The following is a 16,071-nucleotide window of genomic DNA, read 5'->3' as shown; positions in this document are numbered from 1 at the left end:
GGAAAAGTTAAACTGATAAACATCAGTTTATTGAAAGAAAATGTAGTTATTTCTATTTGGAAAAAGAAAAATAAACAACTTGTGTAATTTGTTGAGCCCCTCTGAAACAATGCTATATTTAAATTAAAGTTTTTCTATACGTTTAAGTACACAAGTATTTTAAAGTGAAAATAAGTCTCTTGACTTTAAAAAGGAGGATGTTCTATATAAAAATCATTTCACAAAACCACAATGTCTGGTATGTATCACCTCACTGGACAATGGTATATGTTGTGGGCATTAAGAAAATTAAGATATTTTTACCTTTGCTATGGTCTTAATGCCTCTTCTCTTCCAAAGTATTAATGCTAATAATACTAATAATACTTCAGATTATAAAAAGATGGTATGATAGTAAACTGCTATATTTATTGATTTAATAATGATTCATGTACAGTTCTCAGAAGTCAGTCAAACTACATGCTGAGAAAAGTGTCTAAAGAAGTAAAAACCTGTCTAGTACCTGTTGTGTATGATTTTCTTCTTAATGTGACTTGTTTAAATAGTGAGAGTGATGATTATCAAAACAGATTTCATAGCTTCAAAGGGATAAATCAATGCTGACTAAATTTTCTGGTTGACTATTAGCATATCTAGTTTCCAAAGAGAATAGACTATTTGCAAATTTACTTTAGTCATTTACTCTTTGGACTTGTTATTATTTGCAATAAAAAAGAATAAATTATGGGAAATTCGGTGATTATGGCCAGTAAGCAGTGATAGAATAACGAAATTAGTATGTGTAAGTAGAATCTGTTTTAAATATCCAATGGGAAATTCAGCTTTTTAGGGGGAGCATTACTTTGCATATTTTAAATAAAATCATGGCAACTGTAGATCATTGTATAATATTAGAAAACAGTAATATTAAATGCCTAGACTTGGAGTTAAACAGTGGGAGTACATTGTAGGTGAGACATATATAAAGTATTCTAGATGCTTGAGGTATCTAAAATTAACAAAAGTGGAAGAACCTTAAATATTTTATAAATGAAAATTTGATTTCTTTAAAGTACCCCATTATGGTAAGGGACAGAACAGGGATGGAAACTTAGATCTTCTCATTACCAATGTAGAGTCTAATTATATCATCATGTCTCTAGTATGAAAACTAAATTTTATGTGGTCAGTGGTAGCGTTATCTTTTTAAAGAAATCTATTCTAGAGCAAAAAAATTGCCTTTAGTAGAAAGACTAACTTATGTGGTAAATGCAGGATTTATCCTTTAAAGAAGTGCATTCTAGAATAAAAAACTTCTATGCCATGATCTTAGTTTACGTAAGTAGTTTTTCATAATGCTTTCACTTATGTCCTCTCAAATAACATTTTTGGAAGAGAGTGAATTCAGAGATTATTATTGCTTTTATGAGTAAGGCATTTGAAGACAGAGAGGTTGTTGTTTCTAAAGATCATATAGATAGTATGTATTTATGGGTGCTTTTGTTTGCAAATAATAGGACTCAACTCAAACTACCTTAAAGGATTTATTGACTCATTACTGAAAAGTACAGCCATAGATAGTTAAGGTCATCTTCAGGTGAGGAATATCACTTTGCTGTAACAGCTCAGTAATGTTACCATTGTTTCATTTTATTTTTATTCTTCTGCCCCCCCCAACTGTCTTTTTTCTAAATTTGGGGTACTAGATATACTTCTAGATAAACAAAATGGATGCTTTCTGTTATAGACTTAAAGGGGATGGGAGGGAGCTTTTTTTCCCAGGTGGTGTCAGCAAGTATCTCCTCGTATCTCAATGGTGTATATTGGGTTGCTTGCTTAACTGAACCAACCATCGTAATCATGAGGATGGCATTCATTGATTGGCTTAAGTCAGTCAATGCCCATTTTTTGATTTGGGGTGGGTTCAAACCCACCCAAATTGCATGACTGGGAAATTTGGTCCAATTAGTATAATAGGGGAAGGGTTACTTGTGTACTGGGGAGGTGACCTAAAAATGTCCCCTGCAGCAAGCTAATATTAGAGTAAGGAAGCCAGGTTTTTCACTCTGTTCAAAAATCATAAATTAATACATAAAACTTGATCTTATATCAAGAATATCTAACTTTGCTTTTTAAATGTGTTTTTTTTTAATTGCAGTGAAATTCATATTGCATAAAATTAACCATTTTAAAGTGAACAATTTAGTGGCATTTTGTACATTTACAATTTTGAGCAACCACTACTTCTACCTAGTTCCAAAACACAAAAAGAAACCCCATATCCATTAAGCAGTTACTCTCTATTTCCTTCTCCCCTCAGCCCTTGGTATCTATCTGTCTGCTTTCTGTCTCTCTGGATTTCTGTTCTGGATATTTCATAAAAATGGAATTATATAATATGTGACCTTTTGTGTCCGACTTCTTTCACTTGGCATCGAGTTTTTAAGGTTTATCCACATTGTAGCAATGTTTACTTGCTTTTTATGGTCATCCATTCATCTGTTGGCGGACCTAGGATTTTTCTTACCTTTAGCTGTTGTGAACACTGCTGCTATGAACATGCATGTACATATTTGTTTGAATATGTGTTTTTTTTTTTTTTTCCTTTTTGTCTTTTTTCGTGTCCGGCAACGGATCGCAACCCTCAGTGTCGCGCCCGTACTGGACCGAGACCGGCAACGGGATCGCAACCCTCGGTGCCACACCTGCCCCTCGCTCAGCCAGTGAGCGGGAACCGATCTGTATGTGGGATCCGAACCCTCGGCGGGAGCGCCGCCGCGCTCCCAAGCAGCGCACTGTAGCAGTGCGCCACCAGGCCGGCTCTGAATATGTGTTTTTTTTTTTTTTCCTTTTTGTCTTTTTTCGTGTCCGGCAACGGATCGCAACCCTCAGTGTCGCGCCCGTACTGGACCGAGACCGGCAACGGGATCGCAACCCTCGGTGCCACACCTGCCCCTCGCTCAGCCAGTGAGCGGGAACCGATCTGTATGTGGGATCCGAACCCTCGGCGGGAGCGCCGCCGCGCTCCCAAGCAGCGCACTGTAGCAGTGCGCCACCAGGCCGGCTCTGAATATGTGTTTTTTAATCTTTGAGTGTGTACCTAGGAGTAGAATTGCTGGATCATATACTAATTCTGTGTTTGACTTTTTGAAGACCCACCAAACTGTTTTCCACAGCAGCTGAACCATTTACATTCCCACCAGCAATGTTTGAGGGTTCCAGTTTCTCCACATCCTTGCCAACACTTGTTATTTTCCATTTTTTCTGTTTTGGATTATAGCCATCATAGTGGATGTGAAGTGACATCACATTGTAGTTTAAATTTGCATTTCCCTGATGACTAATGAGATGTTGAGTACCTTTTCATGTACTTGTTGGCCATTTGTTTTATCTTTTTTGGAGAAATGTGTATTTTGCCCATTTTTAAATTGGGGCAAAATTGTCTTTTTTTGTTGTTGAGTTGTAACATTTTAAAAATATGTTCTGGATATTGGATCTTTATCAGATGTATGCTTTGCAGATATTTCTCCCATTTTGTAGGTTGCCTTTTCATTTTCCAGATTATGTCCTCTGATGCACAAATTCTTCATCAACAAATGTTGATGGAAGTTTGGTTTATCTATTTTTTCTTTTGTTGTTTGTGCTTTTGGCCATATTTAAGAATTCATTGCCAAATCCACAGTCATGAAGATTTATACCCTATATTTTCTTCTAAGAGTTCTATGGGTTTAGCTATTATATTTAGGTCATTGATATATTTTGAGTTAATTTCTGTATATGGTGTGAGGTAGGGATCCAACATCATTCTTTTGTATGTGGACATAGTTCTGATTTTAAACTAATGAATTAATATTTTTGTGGCTATAAATTTTCTACCAGCATGTCTGCTATAAAATGTTAAACATAGTAAGTATAAAACAAACATAAGTAAAATAAATAAAAATGTTAAATTTGTAAAATTTATAAATTTTTTTGTTTGTAAAATTGTGATAAATAATCAGTGGAGGATTCAATGTTTAGAATATTCCTATGGTATTTATGTAGAACAAGCAGTACATTTTTCATCACCTTAAGAAAGTGTACATGACATCTTTCACAAAGCTATTTTTGTTCTCTGTCATAAAAATAATGCTTCCTATTTGAAGCCAAGAAAATATAACTAAGAAAAATTGAATAAAGGAAATACCTTCATGTGAAATCCAATTACTTTATAGTGATTCTTTGGGAGGACCTTTATAACAAACTTAGACAAACATTGAACATCTTTAATCAAGAGAAAGAGATAGAAAAGCAAAATAAGAAATGAGGAGAGAGCGAGAACCATAACAGTGGAAAATCAGAAGAGATGTCACTCTGTGATAATAAATGAGAAAATCTTGATGGCTTGGATAATTTGGGAATCACTTAAATTATGATTGCATTCCTTTATGTTCATTTGTTCATTATAAGTAATCCTTTATTGATCACATATAACAGTGGTTCTCAGACTTGTTGATCTCAGTACCTTTCATAATCTTAAAAAGTATTGAGGACCCTTAAAAGCTTTTATTTATGAAGGTTATATCTGTTAATATTTACTATATTAGAAATTAAAATTTAGAAAATTTTAAAATATTTATTTATTAACTTATTAAAAGTTATAAACCTATTATATGTTAATACAAACAGCATATTTTTATGAAACATAACTATATTTCCCAAAACAAAAAAATTTTTTCAGATGAGTAGCATTGTTTTACATTTTTGCAAATCTCCTTAATGTTGGCTTGAGAGAAGACAGATGGATTCTCATATCTGCTTCTGTGGAGAATCTGTTGTTATATGTTGTTTTGGTTGCAATATGTGATCATTTGGCATCTATAGATATGTAGTGGGAAAAGGGAGAACCATTTTAATAGCCTTTTCAGATAATTGTAGACATTGTTCTTTGACCTACTAAGGTAAATATATATTTATCTCTTTTGAATCATTGTGAAAGTAAAGACATGACTTATTTAGTGCAAAGCCTGCATTTCTGGCAATGAGAGTATTAATTGAATTGCTCTTTTCTTTCCCAAAGTAGACTTACAATACTGGTCCCTATGGAGATGCTTTCCTGGCTTGGTTTAGTGGCAATTTGTTCTCTTTCAATTCTCCAAAGTCCTGAATGCCCCTGGTGGCCATGGAGTGTTCCTTTACCATTTGTACAATTGTTTGTCAGTTCTCCTAGTATGTAGTATTATTTCTGAAGCCCTTCATAAAGTTCAATAGTGGACTTTACTTCCCATTTCTAATTTGAGTTTTTATGTTGTTTTCTCAACTGTATTCTTAAAGGAGCATTGAGCTTTGATTAAACTTGCATGTTAACATATAGCACTATCACCTTTTTTAGCAATTTTGGGTCAAAACTATTCATTAGTGGCAGAAAGAATGGGGGCAGAAGAGTAGAGTCAACATATTTCAGAGACTGTTCTTGGCTTAGAGCATTTGGAGTATAATGTGTTATCACTCACTGGCCATGAGTGTGCATTATGCTTTGTTGAGTTTTTGCTGAGAGCTTATGATAGTATTCAGAGTATGCCTTTATAATGGAGTTATTTATTTATTTTTTTTTCTTGTTTCCACCACACTGTATGTACTCTTATACTCAAAATTGGTGTTATTCACTTTGTATCCCCCCATGGAGGGAAGGATATTGGTTTTGGATATATTGATTTTGAGATAACTTGTGGGATTGATCAAAGAGTAATTGTGCAACAGGCAGTGTCTAATAGGAATTTAGGAGAGATTTTTGGGCTACAGGAAGATACCTGGGATTATGGTTATACATTGTAAAAGTTGTATTGTAAGAATAAGATTGAAGGAGAAAATGTGGAATATGAAAAGGACCATGGTCAGTTCTTGCTGGTTATATGATATTAAGCCAGGTATTTGATTTCCCCATGCTTAATGTCCTCATCTATGTAGTAAGGAAAATATCTACACCACAAGATCCCTAATAAATGTTTTCTTTTTATCTTCCTTTATACATTTCAACCTCTTTCTAGAAAGTATATACTATATTGTTCCAGAAAAGATTTAAGTTCGGCTTAGAAGTTTCCAGGGAAGAAGGCAAAAAAAAAAGAAACTGGATAGATTCCATGGCCCTCGCTATCCTTAAGGAAGATACAAACCCATTTTGTTGAAAGTACATCGTTTCCTGGCACTGCTCTACACTAACTTATTAGTTCTTTCCTTTTTCCCTGCATATAAATATTTGTTTTTATATAGTTCTCTTTTTTCTGGCTCAACATGGACTTAAAATATATTATTTAAATTTGTACCTTATGTTATTTGTTCTTCAGTTGAAAATTTCAATGCCAAATAGTAATAACCAACAGAAGAGTGATTAGACATTAACCTTGAGTTCTAAGACAATGAAAAATAGATAAACATATATATATTTTTAATTTTAAGAATAAGTTTTTTTCTCCCTATAGTCTACTGTCTCTTTATAGTATTTCACTACCTGCCATTTCAGGCCATCACTTACCTTTACATGGTTGAATTCTTTGCTTCATATGCTAAAGCACTTTGTTGCAATAGTTTGTAAATCTTTTCCCTCAGGATTTGGAGTAGGTAGATTCTGAATTCCCTTTTAGATATAAAGGGATTCATACCAACTTAACCTAAAGGTATGAAAAGACTGATTGGGAAGTATAGCAAGTGTTTTAAGGTTTAAGTTAAGAACATCACACAAGTAAATATAATGCTTCTTATTTTAGTTGCTAAGTGAGAAATGATAATTTTATGGAAGATAACTGGATCCCCTGGCTAATTGGCTTGAAATTCATATATATGCAAATATCAACTTTTTATCAAGATTACATATTCTATCAAAAGTTATTAAATTTAGAGTTTTGAAATCATAAACTTTGTTTTATTCAATCATAAAATTTACAAATCTGAGGTTGAAGAAAAAATCCCAAACCTTTTTAAGATGAAGATTACAATTAGTTACCTTTCTGGGGATCAAAACCTCCGAATACTCTTCTTTTACTTCATTTTAATTCCCATTTGAAAGCTGATACCATTGTCTCATGGTGGGAGCTGGAGAGGAGAGAAAAATAAGAAAATAAAATGTCTAATATATTGTTGATCTTCTGTGGATCAGTTTCATCTAGTTGAAAATCTAACCATCACATATAACAGAGTTTCTTTGGGAAAATGTATTCTGAGTTCCAAGTAGCCAGTTTGTAAGCAAACAATTGGAAGAGTCTATTTGTAAATTGATTGCCTTTTCTAAAATGCAGCAGATATGTATTTTTTCTTAATGTGTTTTCCATTAATCCTTAAATACATTTCATTATTGGATGTTAGTAATTTATTAATTTAATTAACTAGTGGTCATCTAGGTCATTTCTACCTCTAAAATTCTCTCACTAGGGCAAAGATTTTTGTCAAATGGTTTAGTTGTATTAAGATTCCTATGGGCCGGCCCGGTGGCGCACTGCGCTAGTGCGCCGCTTGGGAAGTGCGGAGGCGCTCCCGCCGAGGGTTCGGATCCCACATACAGACCGGTTCCCGCTCACTGGCTGAGCGAGGCGCGGGGGCAACGCCGAGGGTTGCAATCCCGTTGCCGGTCCTGGTCCGGTACGGGGGCGACACTGAGGGGTGCGATCCGTTGCCGGACACGGAAAAAGACAAAAAAAAAAAAGATTCCTAAAGTTTTAATGTTCAAAGATACGGCTTTTTGATCATTATTCACAGGTACAGAAAAGTTAGGCAACATATTTTGGGAGAGAAAAATTTCTTTGGTGATATCCAGATTCTATTGTATAAAATTCAGTACACATGGGTTTAAGAAATATTGTCGGAATAAAATTTTTCTTTAGCAGAATTTAACACTTGTGTTTTTATCTTTCAAGACCATAGGCTTTTTTGGTTCTTAGTTGTTTCCACAAGCCAAGGAGCTAAAGAGGAATGCAAAGTGCTGATAGAACGAGGTTTTTTCACACAAAGTCTTCATTGCAGAGTTTGTGACAAATTATTTATCTTTTCTAAGTCAATTAATCTATTTTAATAATTACTGAAATTCTGCATAGAATATAGTTGCTCTTTAAAAAGTAAAGTAAGCAAGTTGATTAAAAATCTTGGCAAGGTGGGGCTGGCTGGTTATTCAGTTGGTTAGAACACAGTGTTATGACACCAAAGTTAAGGGTTCGGATCCCCTTACTGGCCAGCCACCACACACACACAAAAAGTCTTGGCAAGGGAATCTAAGCAGTTAAGTCTTGATAAAATAAAATCTGCTAAAAATAAGTCATTCCAAGAGAAAAGAAGATGGCCACTGTTCTGGTTTTTACAAACAAAGAAAACCATAAAATGTCTTTGGGGATAGGTAATGAGTGAAGATTTGGGCTTTTTCAGCAAATCTTCCTGTGTTCTGCATAATGTAAGATTTTGTTTGAAAAAATTCCTACCACTTTTGGAGGCAAAAGATTGCCCATATACTGTGTTTTGATTGCCTTGTGGCCAGAAAAAATGAACTAGTAATCATCAACTGCTTCTGTTCTTTTATTATATGACTAGTTTTCATGTATGTATTTTGTAAATTTATAGAAAAAGATGTGGCCTCATAAACACTAAACTCAAGAGTAGTATTTACCTGTGGGAAGAGAGATATAGAACAGAATGAAGCAGAACTTTCAGCTCTTTTCTCTATATACTTCTATATTGTTTGAGCTTTTTTAAAAAATGAGTGTTCTTTTAGCAAGTAAAATCAGAAAAGGAAAATGTATAGGAAAATAAACTATTTAAAAAATTATTTAATAATGTTTAAGTTCTTAAGATTTAAGGCAGATTTTTAAGTAATGGAGATGTAAAACTGATTTTGGAAACAAATAATGTATTATGTCTAATATACAGTATGACTTTTAGAAATATTAAAGTGTTCTGTTTTACCTTGCTAACTGAACTACTGAAATATAGGATATTATTTGTGACTATAATTTTGAATGTTTCAGATGGCTTCTTGTAAATATTTTTAGATAGTATAAAGTATGTCCATTTTAAACTTCTGTAGTTGTGTTTAATTTCTTCTAACAAAGCATAGTGGAAATACACCACACCCAGAATTACTAAGCCCGTAGTGGTTTTTCTGGGATTTTGTTGATCTTGGTAATGATAACTGCAATCTTTGGTATTTTTTTCCTGCTATTTTTTGATGACATTATTAAGATAGAAATATGGAAAGGTCTGAACCTTACAAATAAAGATTTAAAAAGTAAAAAAATGGAAAAAAAGAGAAATACACAAAAGTTAATGTTAGTATTTTACTAAAAACCTTAAAAATTCTTATTTCCTTATATCACTCTCGTTTAGCTTGTTCCATAAATCAAATACATCCTTGGAAGAAATATACTTTTCTTTCATTCATTAGAATTTCTTTTTCCCTTTGCCTTATATTCATTTTTTTGTTTAGTAGAGTTTGTTGAGTACTTACTGTCAGGTATTGGGGTAGATAACAAGATAGCCCAAATTCTGCCCTCAGGAAAAAATCAATACAAAAAAATAAGATAATTTCAGATATTGCTAGAAAAAGGAGTGATTAGGACTGCGTGGCCCTAACACACATGGAGTTGGACAAGATTACAACAGTGGGACTACAGATGTTTGAATATTTATAAAAATGTTTGAGTACTTAAAAGTTATAAATCAGGCTATATCCTGGCCCAGCCTGCATTCCCATGCTGCATTCTGAGTTCCCAGCAGCCTACATGCTCAAGGCCCAGAGGCAAAAGGAGCTGCTCTCTCCTCCAGTAGAGGCTTTTCACCTGCCAGTGGTAGCGTGGATCTGTTGGGTCAGGGTAAGGATGATTGGGTGGTGCCTAGACCCATCTAAAACACTGTAGAAACTGCTCCCACCAGGTCCCCAGGAATCCAATTACAGAGAAGTTCACCTCTCTATTTCCTTGCTTTTCTAACTCAGAAAGTTCTAAGCCCTTTCCCAAATTGTACTACCCAAGCAGAGAGGAGAGGAGTAATATAGGTACCCAGGAAACCTGGCTTGCCTAGGCAATCGCTTTGGTTGATTTGCGGCTGTCTGCTTTAAATGAGTAAAGCTTTTTGTAAGCAGCCACTCCTTCTAAGATTTCTCATGGTGGAAGCTGTCTCCCCTCCACACATATTGGAGCACTCTGAGTTCTTTATCTTCTGGCTGAGGAGCCTCATTCACCTAGCATCTCTTCCTTGTAATTCCATTACTCAATTAATTAATTTTCAAAAAACTTCCTTACAAAGCTGAGAAGGAAGAAAAAAGTCTGTTTTAGTGCTTGTAATATGCAGGGCTCTCTAAAGTGCAGAGCCTCTTGCCTAGGTCTGAAGGTGAATTTGGACTAGGGATGGAGATGACCATAGACTAGTCTTTTACATACTTCTTTTTTTTTTGTCTTTTTTCGTGTCCGGCAACGGATTGCAACCCTCAGTGTCGCGCCCGTACCGGACCGGGACCGGCAACGGGATCGCAACCCTCGGTGTTGCACCCGCACCTCGCTCAGCCAGTGAGCGGGAACCAGTCTGTATGTGGGATCCGAACCCTCGGCGGGAGCGCCACCGCGCTTCCCAAGAGGCGCACTGTAGCAGTGCGCCACCGGGCCGGCCCTTACATACTTCTTTGATTTCTCCCTATCATGCTATTCTGAATCATCCTAGTTCCCCACTCTATTTATTTTAATTTATAAATTTGTTTAATTTATAAAACCAAACTGGTATTTCTTGGGATATCTATGTGTGAAAAGTAAGTTCCAAATGAAAATGAACATTTTCCAAAAGGTTTTTTTTTTGTAAGGTTTTAATAGCAATGACTAGTTTTCCTGTTCCCACCCCTCCAAGGGGCTAATGATTCAGACTTTGCAGATTTAAACACTAGCTTAAATATATTTTATTTCTCTTTTTATAGTTGTGAAAGCTGTGTGGATTTGCTGTTTGTGAGAGGAGCTGGAAACTGTCCTGAGTGTGGCACTCCACTTAGAAAGAACAACTTCAGGGTACAACTCTTTGAAGATCCCACTGTTGACAAGGAGGTTGAGATTCGGAAAAAAGTGCTAAAGATGTAAGTATTATTGCTTGAATGATTAGGTCAAGAAAGAGGACTTTAACAATTATTTTAATAATTGATATCATTATTTTTGATATAAATGTGGATAGATTGACAAGTGAATATAAAATCATCCATATATGAAGGTATTTCAAAAAGTTCATGAGAAGATTTGTATTATTTTTTAATTCTATTTTTCCATGAACTTTTTGAAGTACCCTTTTATTTGTTCAAAAAAATTTAAGTTCTTAGAGGACTGAGTGATATTATTTATCTAATCTTTGTTAAAGAAGAGCCTCTTGATTGATGGTTCCACAGTCCATCTATTCATTTGCGATCTGTTCTTTAATTTAACAAATATGTATTGAGTACCTACTGTGTGAAAACAAAATGATGAGTAAAACAGCTGTGAACCTTGTCCTCATGAGGCTTACATACAGTAGCACAGGATAGCAAAGAGATAGATAGTAAAACAGGTAAACAAAACAAATATGTGATTATAAATTGAGAAAGTGCTGTGAAGTTTAGTGACTGAGTGTTGGTGGTGGTCAATGATGTCAGATAAGGGCTGAGGAGGTAACATTAAGTTGAGGCTTGGAGGTTATTAGAGAAAAGCAAGTGTTAGCTATAATTTATTTTGGTATATATATGTGTGGGCATATATATATATTTTTCCTTATCTTTTTCATTTATAATTTAGCTTTTACTTTTTCCTCTGTGTTAATAGTTTTGGATTTTATCATAATGCACCCTTTAAAAAATATTTAATTAATACTTTTATTTAATTTCTTATTATTTTTGGTGGTACATATTTCAACCCAGGTCCCCAATGTTTTGGCAGCATTTTCCTAGGAACCTAAACAGTGACACATTACCAGTGCCCCTACCTAGCTGCTCTTTTATTATTTGGATTACATCTGGGAGGTAGTCTCTTAGATTCTGACCTTTTATTAATAATCCTTGCAGTTTCCTAATTCTTCACAGGTATGTTATAGTATTTACAGATTTTCCTCATCTAGCATTCTTTAGAGTATAACTGGCAAGAAAAATTAGAGCATCTCTTTTGAATTAATTTTCAGTTTTCTGTAAATTAGTGAATCTATTTATAAGAAGTAAACAGTATCATAATTTTCAGTGGTATGCCTTGTTCAAGCTTATTTTGCAATGCTTCAGTCTCCTAATTTCTCTTTCCCTAAGTCTTTTAAGGATTTGACATATTGTATCATTCTTTCCTGATTCTTCTCCTTCTCTGTAGTCCTGAGGATTTAGGAACAGTTGGTTTAGTTACAAACCTGGTGGCAAGAAAACAGTTTTTCCATAGTAATCAATCCTTTTCTATGTATCATGTATGAATTAGGTAAGAACAAGCAAACTAGTTAGATAATTTTGAAAGCAATGATATATGTAATGTGTTGATTTTTCTCTTCTCTTAAAGATACAATAAAAGAGAAGAAGACTTTCCTAGTCTAAGAGAGTATAATGATTTCCTGGAAGAAGTGGAAGAAATTGGTATGTTTTTAATTTGATGTGCTTGCCTATGAGACATTGTGCTTTTATCTTTTAGATGCCTAGGAGAACACCTCACATAAAAATCTCTAATAAGGTTTTTTGTGGTAGTTGATGTTTACCTAATTACTTTCTTTTGTACTTGAATCATATGTGTCAAATTGAAGGAATGCTGAAGTAGGGGACATTCTTAAGTCATATTTTATCTCAGGAGAAATAAGATTAATAGAGGTAGTAATACTTTATAGCTGGGCAGGAAGGCTATATATTTGTATGTATCTATATGTTGATAATGTAGTAGAGTAGTTTAAACAGAAGGAAACAATATTCTGATTTTTTAAAAACAGGATTTCTGTTAACTGTATCCATGATGACTAATGCCATATGTTGTTTATCATCATTTATGCTTCTGTGGATACAGTAGTTTGAAAACACTTTGAAACAGTTGACTGTTAGTGGCATCCTATTATTCAGTATTATTCTGGAAGCAGAGGTTAGTGTACTCTGAGTGCCTTTTCTTTCTGATGTGATTAGTCAAAAGGATGCTTTAAAAAAGAGTATTGTTTCTATTTTCATAAATAAAATTTCAGAGATGTTAGAGTCTGGAAGTTGTTATACTTGTACATTGATATAAAAAAATTAATGCTATTCTTTAAAGTTGCCATAATTATTACTAAGTGCAGGTTTGGAAATGACACAAAAGTTACAAACTGAAAATTAGAATGAGACCATGAGGATCAAATAATCATCATTTTTATCCTTCTCTTGAACTTGATAGCCAACTATACTCACACTATATATTATTAAAATATGATTGTAATAAAATTATATGTGGTTTATATATGGTAAATTTTTAGAAAATTCAAATTCTTGAGAAATGAATATTCTAATTCCTTTAATTTCTTTACTGAGAAAATCCAGAAAATCTTTTTGTTCCAACTGTTATAGAAACTTTTCTAAAATGTCTAAATTCAGTTGTTATGCTATAGCAAAGACATTTACAGAACATAATTTAAGATTTTTCTGGGATCTTTTAGTGCCTTAGAGCCACTGCTTATTTAATTCTAATTGTATTCAGCGCACTTTGTATGTAATCTCAGCAACCAAAAGTGGATATGGATGTTAGCTGAAAAGATTGTAGAATTGGGAGTGCCAAGGCAAAGTGGAAAAGTTAGGATATAGATTGAGAAGATAAACCAAAAAGAAATCTGCAAGAACTGAGCAAGTATGCAGCTATATAGAAATCTGACTATACATAGATATTAAGTATAGGACAAGAAATTGGATAGCAATCAGGGAGAAACCCAGCTTACATATATTCTAAAGGCAATGTGATTAGTCAAAAGTCTGGTCAGGCAATAAAGGGAAAGGAGATTATAGATATTGCAGTGCAAGTTGAATACATGGTCACAATTTCAAGCAGACAGTCAGGATAACTAAAGAAAACTGATGGACAAAGGAGGTGGGGAACAGGTTTAAATGATGAACTACAAGGGGATCTTGACTAGTAAAAAAATATAGTTTTTTTGCCATGAGATGAATTAGTTTGAAGGTATGGACGACTTGGGGCCCATAGGTTAAACCAGGTTCATGACCAGAAATAGGAACTAGGATCCACAGGCAAGTCTAGATATTAGGGCAGTATGATATCTAATACTTTCTTTACCAGATAGGAAACTGTGGCTCAGAACATTTAGTTTGAAAGTGATCCTGATATTATGTATATTTATGAAGGACTGTCTTCAGTTGCAGTATGTGAAAACTCTCTTAATCAACCTCCACTTAATTAAATTGTCTCATTGGAGTAACTTACTGGAGTCCTTACATAAAATGTACTGATGCCCAAAGCATAATGAATGCATGGTGGATGCTGTCCCTTAGAAGCCACCCTCAAGCATGCCTCTGTACTTCTCTCACCAGTTCAGTTATGCACTAAGGGTCATTTGCATTGATAACAAAACCTTCTTATGCTGGTCGTACTTGTTATTGTAGGTATGGAATTTAATTAAATAGTGTATAAGGTTGGGAAAAAAATTGTAAAGCTCAAGGAGGATTCTGCTTCTCAAGTTCTTGGTTTGCTTTAAAAAAAATGGAAACTGAACAGTATAGATGACTGCTATATATTATATAAGAAAGAAGCAGAACTCCAATTAGAGAGTAGACTTTGGATCTGCTTCTCAAGTTCTTGGTTTGCTTTAAAAAAAATGGAAACTGAACAGTATAGATGACTGTTATATATTATATAAGAAAGAAGCAGAACTCCAATTAGAGAGTAGACTTTGGATGTTTGTCATTAAGTTAGAGAATGTCTGTACACTTACCATATAAGTTTTAAGGTAAAATAAGTATTTAAGAAGAGACAGAGAGTATGTTTCCTTCCTTTAACAGACAGTAATCAACTATAAATCCTCGTCATGTTGTTTAAAGAGTGGGTTCTAATGTATTTGAAGATATTGATGATTTTTGGAACCTGGGCTCAAGGATTTATAGATTATTTTCTGAACATCAGCTCAATTCAGCAAATATTTATAATTATTTTATATCATCTGCTTTGCTGCTGAGGATGTTTGCTCTCAATAAGCTCAGACTCTAAAGGCGAGAAATGTATGTAAAGTAATAACTATAATTTGATGTGATGCTTTATAATATAGGCATTTATAAAATGCTATGGGAATACAGATAAGAAAGCAATTAATCCAGCATTGGGAAAAAAGGTATAATTTGCAGATTATAATAATAATCTCTTCAGAGAAGAGATGACATTTGGATTTAATCTTAAAAGATGAATAGGAGTTTACCAGGTGGAAAGAGGATGGAAGAACATTTGTAGCAAAAGGAAAAAGGCATAGAGATATAAAAGTGTTGAGCTTGTTGGAGAATGAGCAAGTAGTCCGTTGTAGGTAGGTAGAACAATGGGAATGACTGAAAATGAGGCTGGAAAAACAAGGCAGACCTGGGTTAAGGAGGGTTTAGTTCTACAGGCAACAAAAGCAAAAATAGACAAATAGGATCACATTGAACTAAAAAGCTTCTGCACAGCAAAGGAAACAGAGTGAAGAGATAATCACACAATGGGAGAAAATATAACATCTCTTCCCCCCACCAGTCTCTAGTAACCACTGTTCTACTCTCTACTTTTATGAGCTCAACTGTTTTTGCTTCCACATATGAGTGAGAACATGTGGTATTTCTCTCTGTATCCAGTTTATTTCACCTAACATAATTTTCTCCAAGGTCATCCATGTTGCTGCAAATGGCAGAATTTCATTCTTTTGTATGGCTGAGTAGTATTCCATTGTGTGTGTGTGTGTGTGTATATATATACACACATACCACATTTTATTTATCCAATCATCCATTGAAGGACATTTAGGTTGGTTCAGATTCTTGGCTATTGTGAATAGAGCCATGATAAACATGGGAGTGCAGGTATCCCTTCAACTTGTCGATTTCCATTCCTCTGCATAAATACCCAGCAGTGGAATTGCTGGATTATGTGGTAGTTCTGTCTGTAATTGTTTGAGAAATCT

The 16,071-nt window shown here is 34.3% G+C and overlaps 1 protein-coding gene across 1 annotated transcript in view; it reads left to right on the top strand.

The window, feature by feature from the left end:
- Positions 1-16,071, top strand: part of MNAT1 (MNAT CDK-activating kinase assembly factor 1) — a 220,380-nt gene that overhangs the window by 40,740 nt on the left and 163,569 nt on the right. Inside the window, exons 2-3 of the mRNA XM_008565940.1 lie at positions 10,898-11,050; positions 12,471-12,544. Coding sequence (XP_008564162.1) covers positions 10,898-11,050; positions 12,471-12,544 — 227 coding nt within the window. The remainder of the gene's footprint in view (positions 1-10,897; positions 11,051-12,470; positions 12,545-16,071) is intronic.

This window comes from Galeopterus variegatus, unplaced genomic scaffold (genome assembly GCF_000696425.1).
Source record: "Galeopterus variegatus unplaced genomic scaffold, G_variegatus-3.0.2 Scaffold215, whole genome shotgun sequence".
Lineage (NCBI taxonomy): Eukaryota > Metazoa > Chordata > Mammalia > Dermoptera > Cynocephalidae > Galeopterus > Galeopterus variegatus.
The sequence above is the reverse complement of the archived record's forward strand: the minus strand, read 5'-3'. Positions and strand labels throughout refer to the sequence as shown.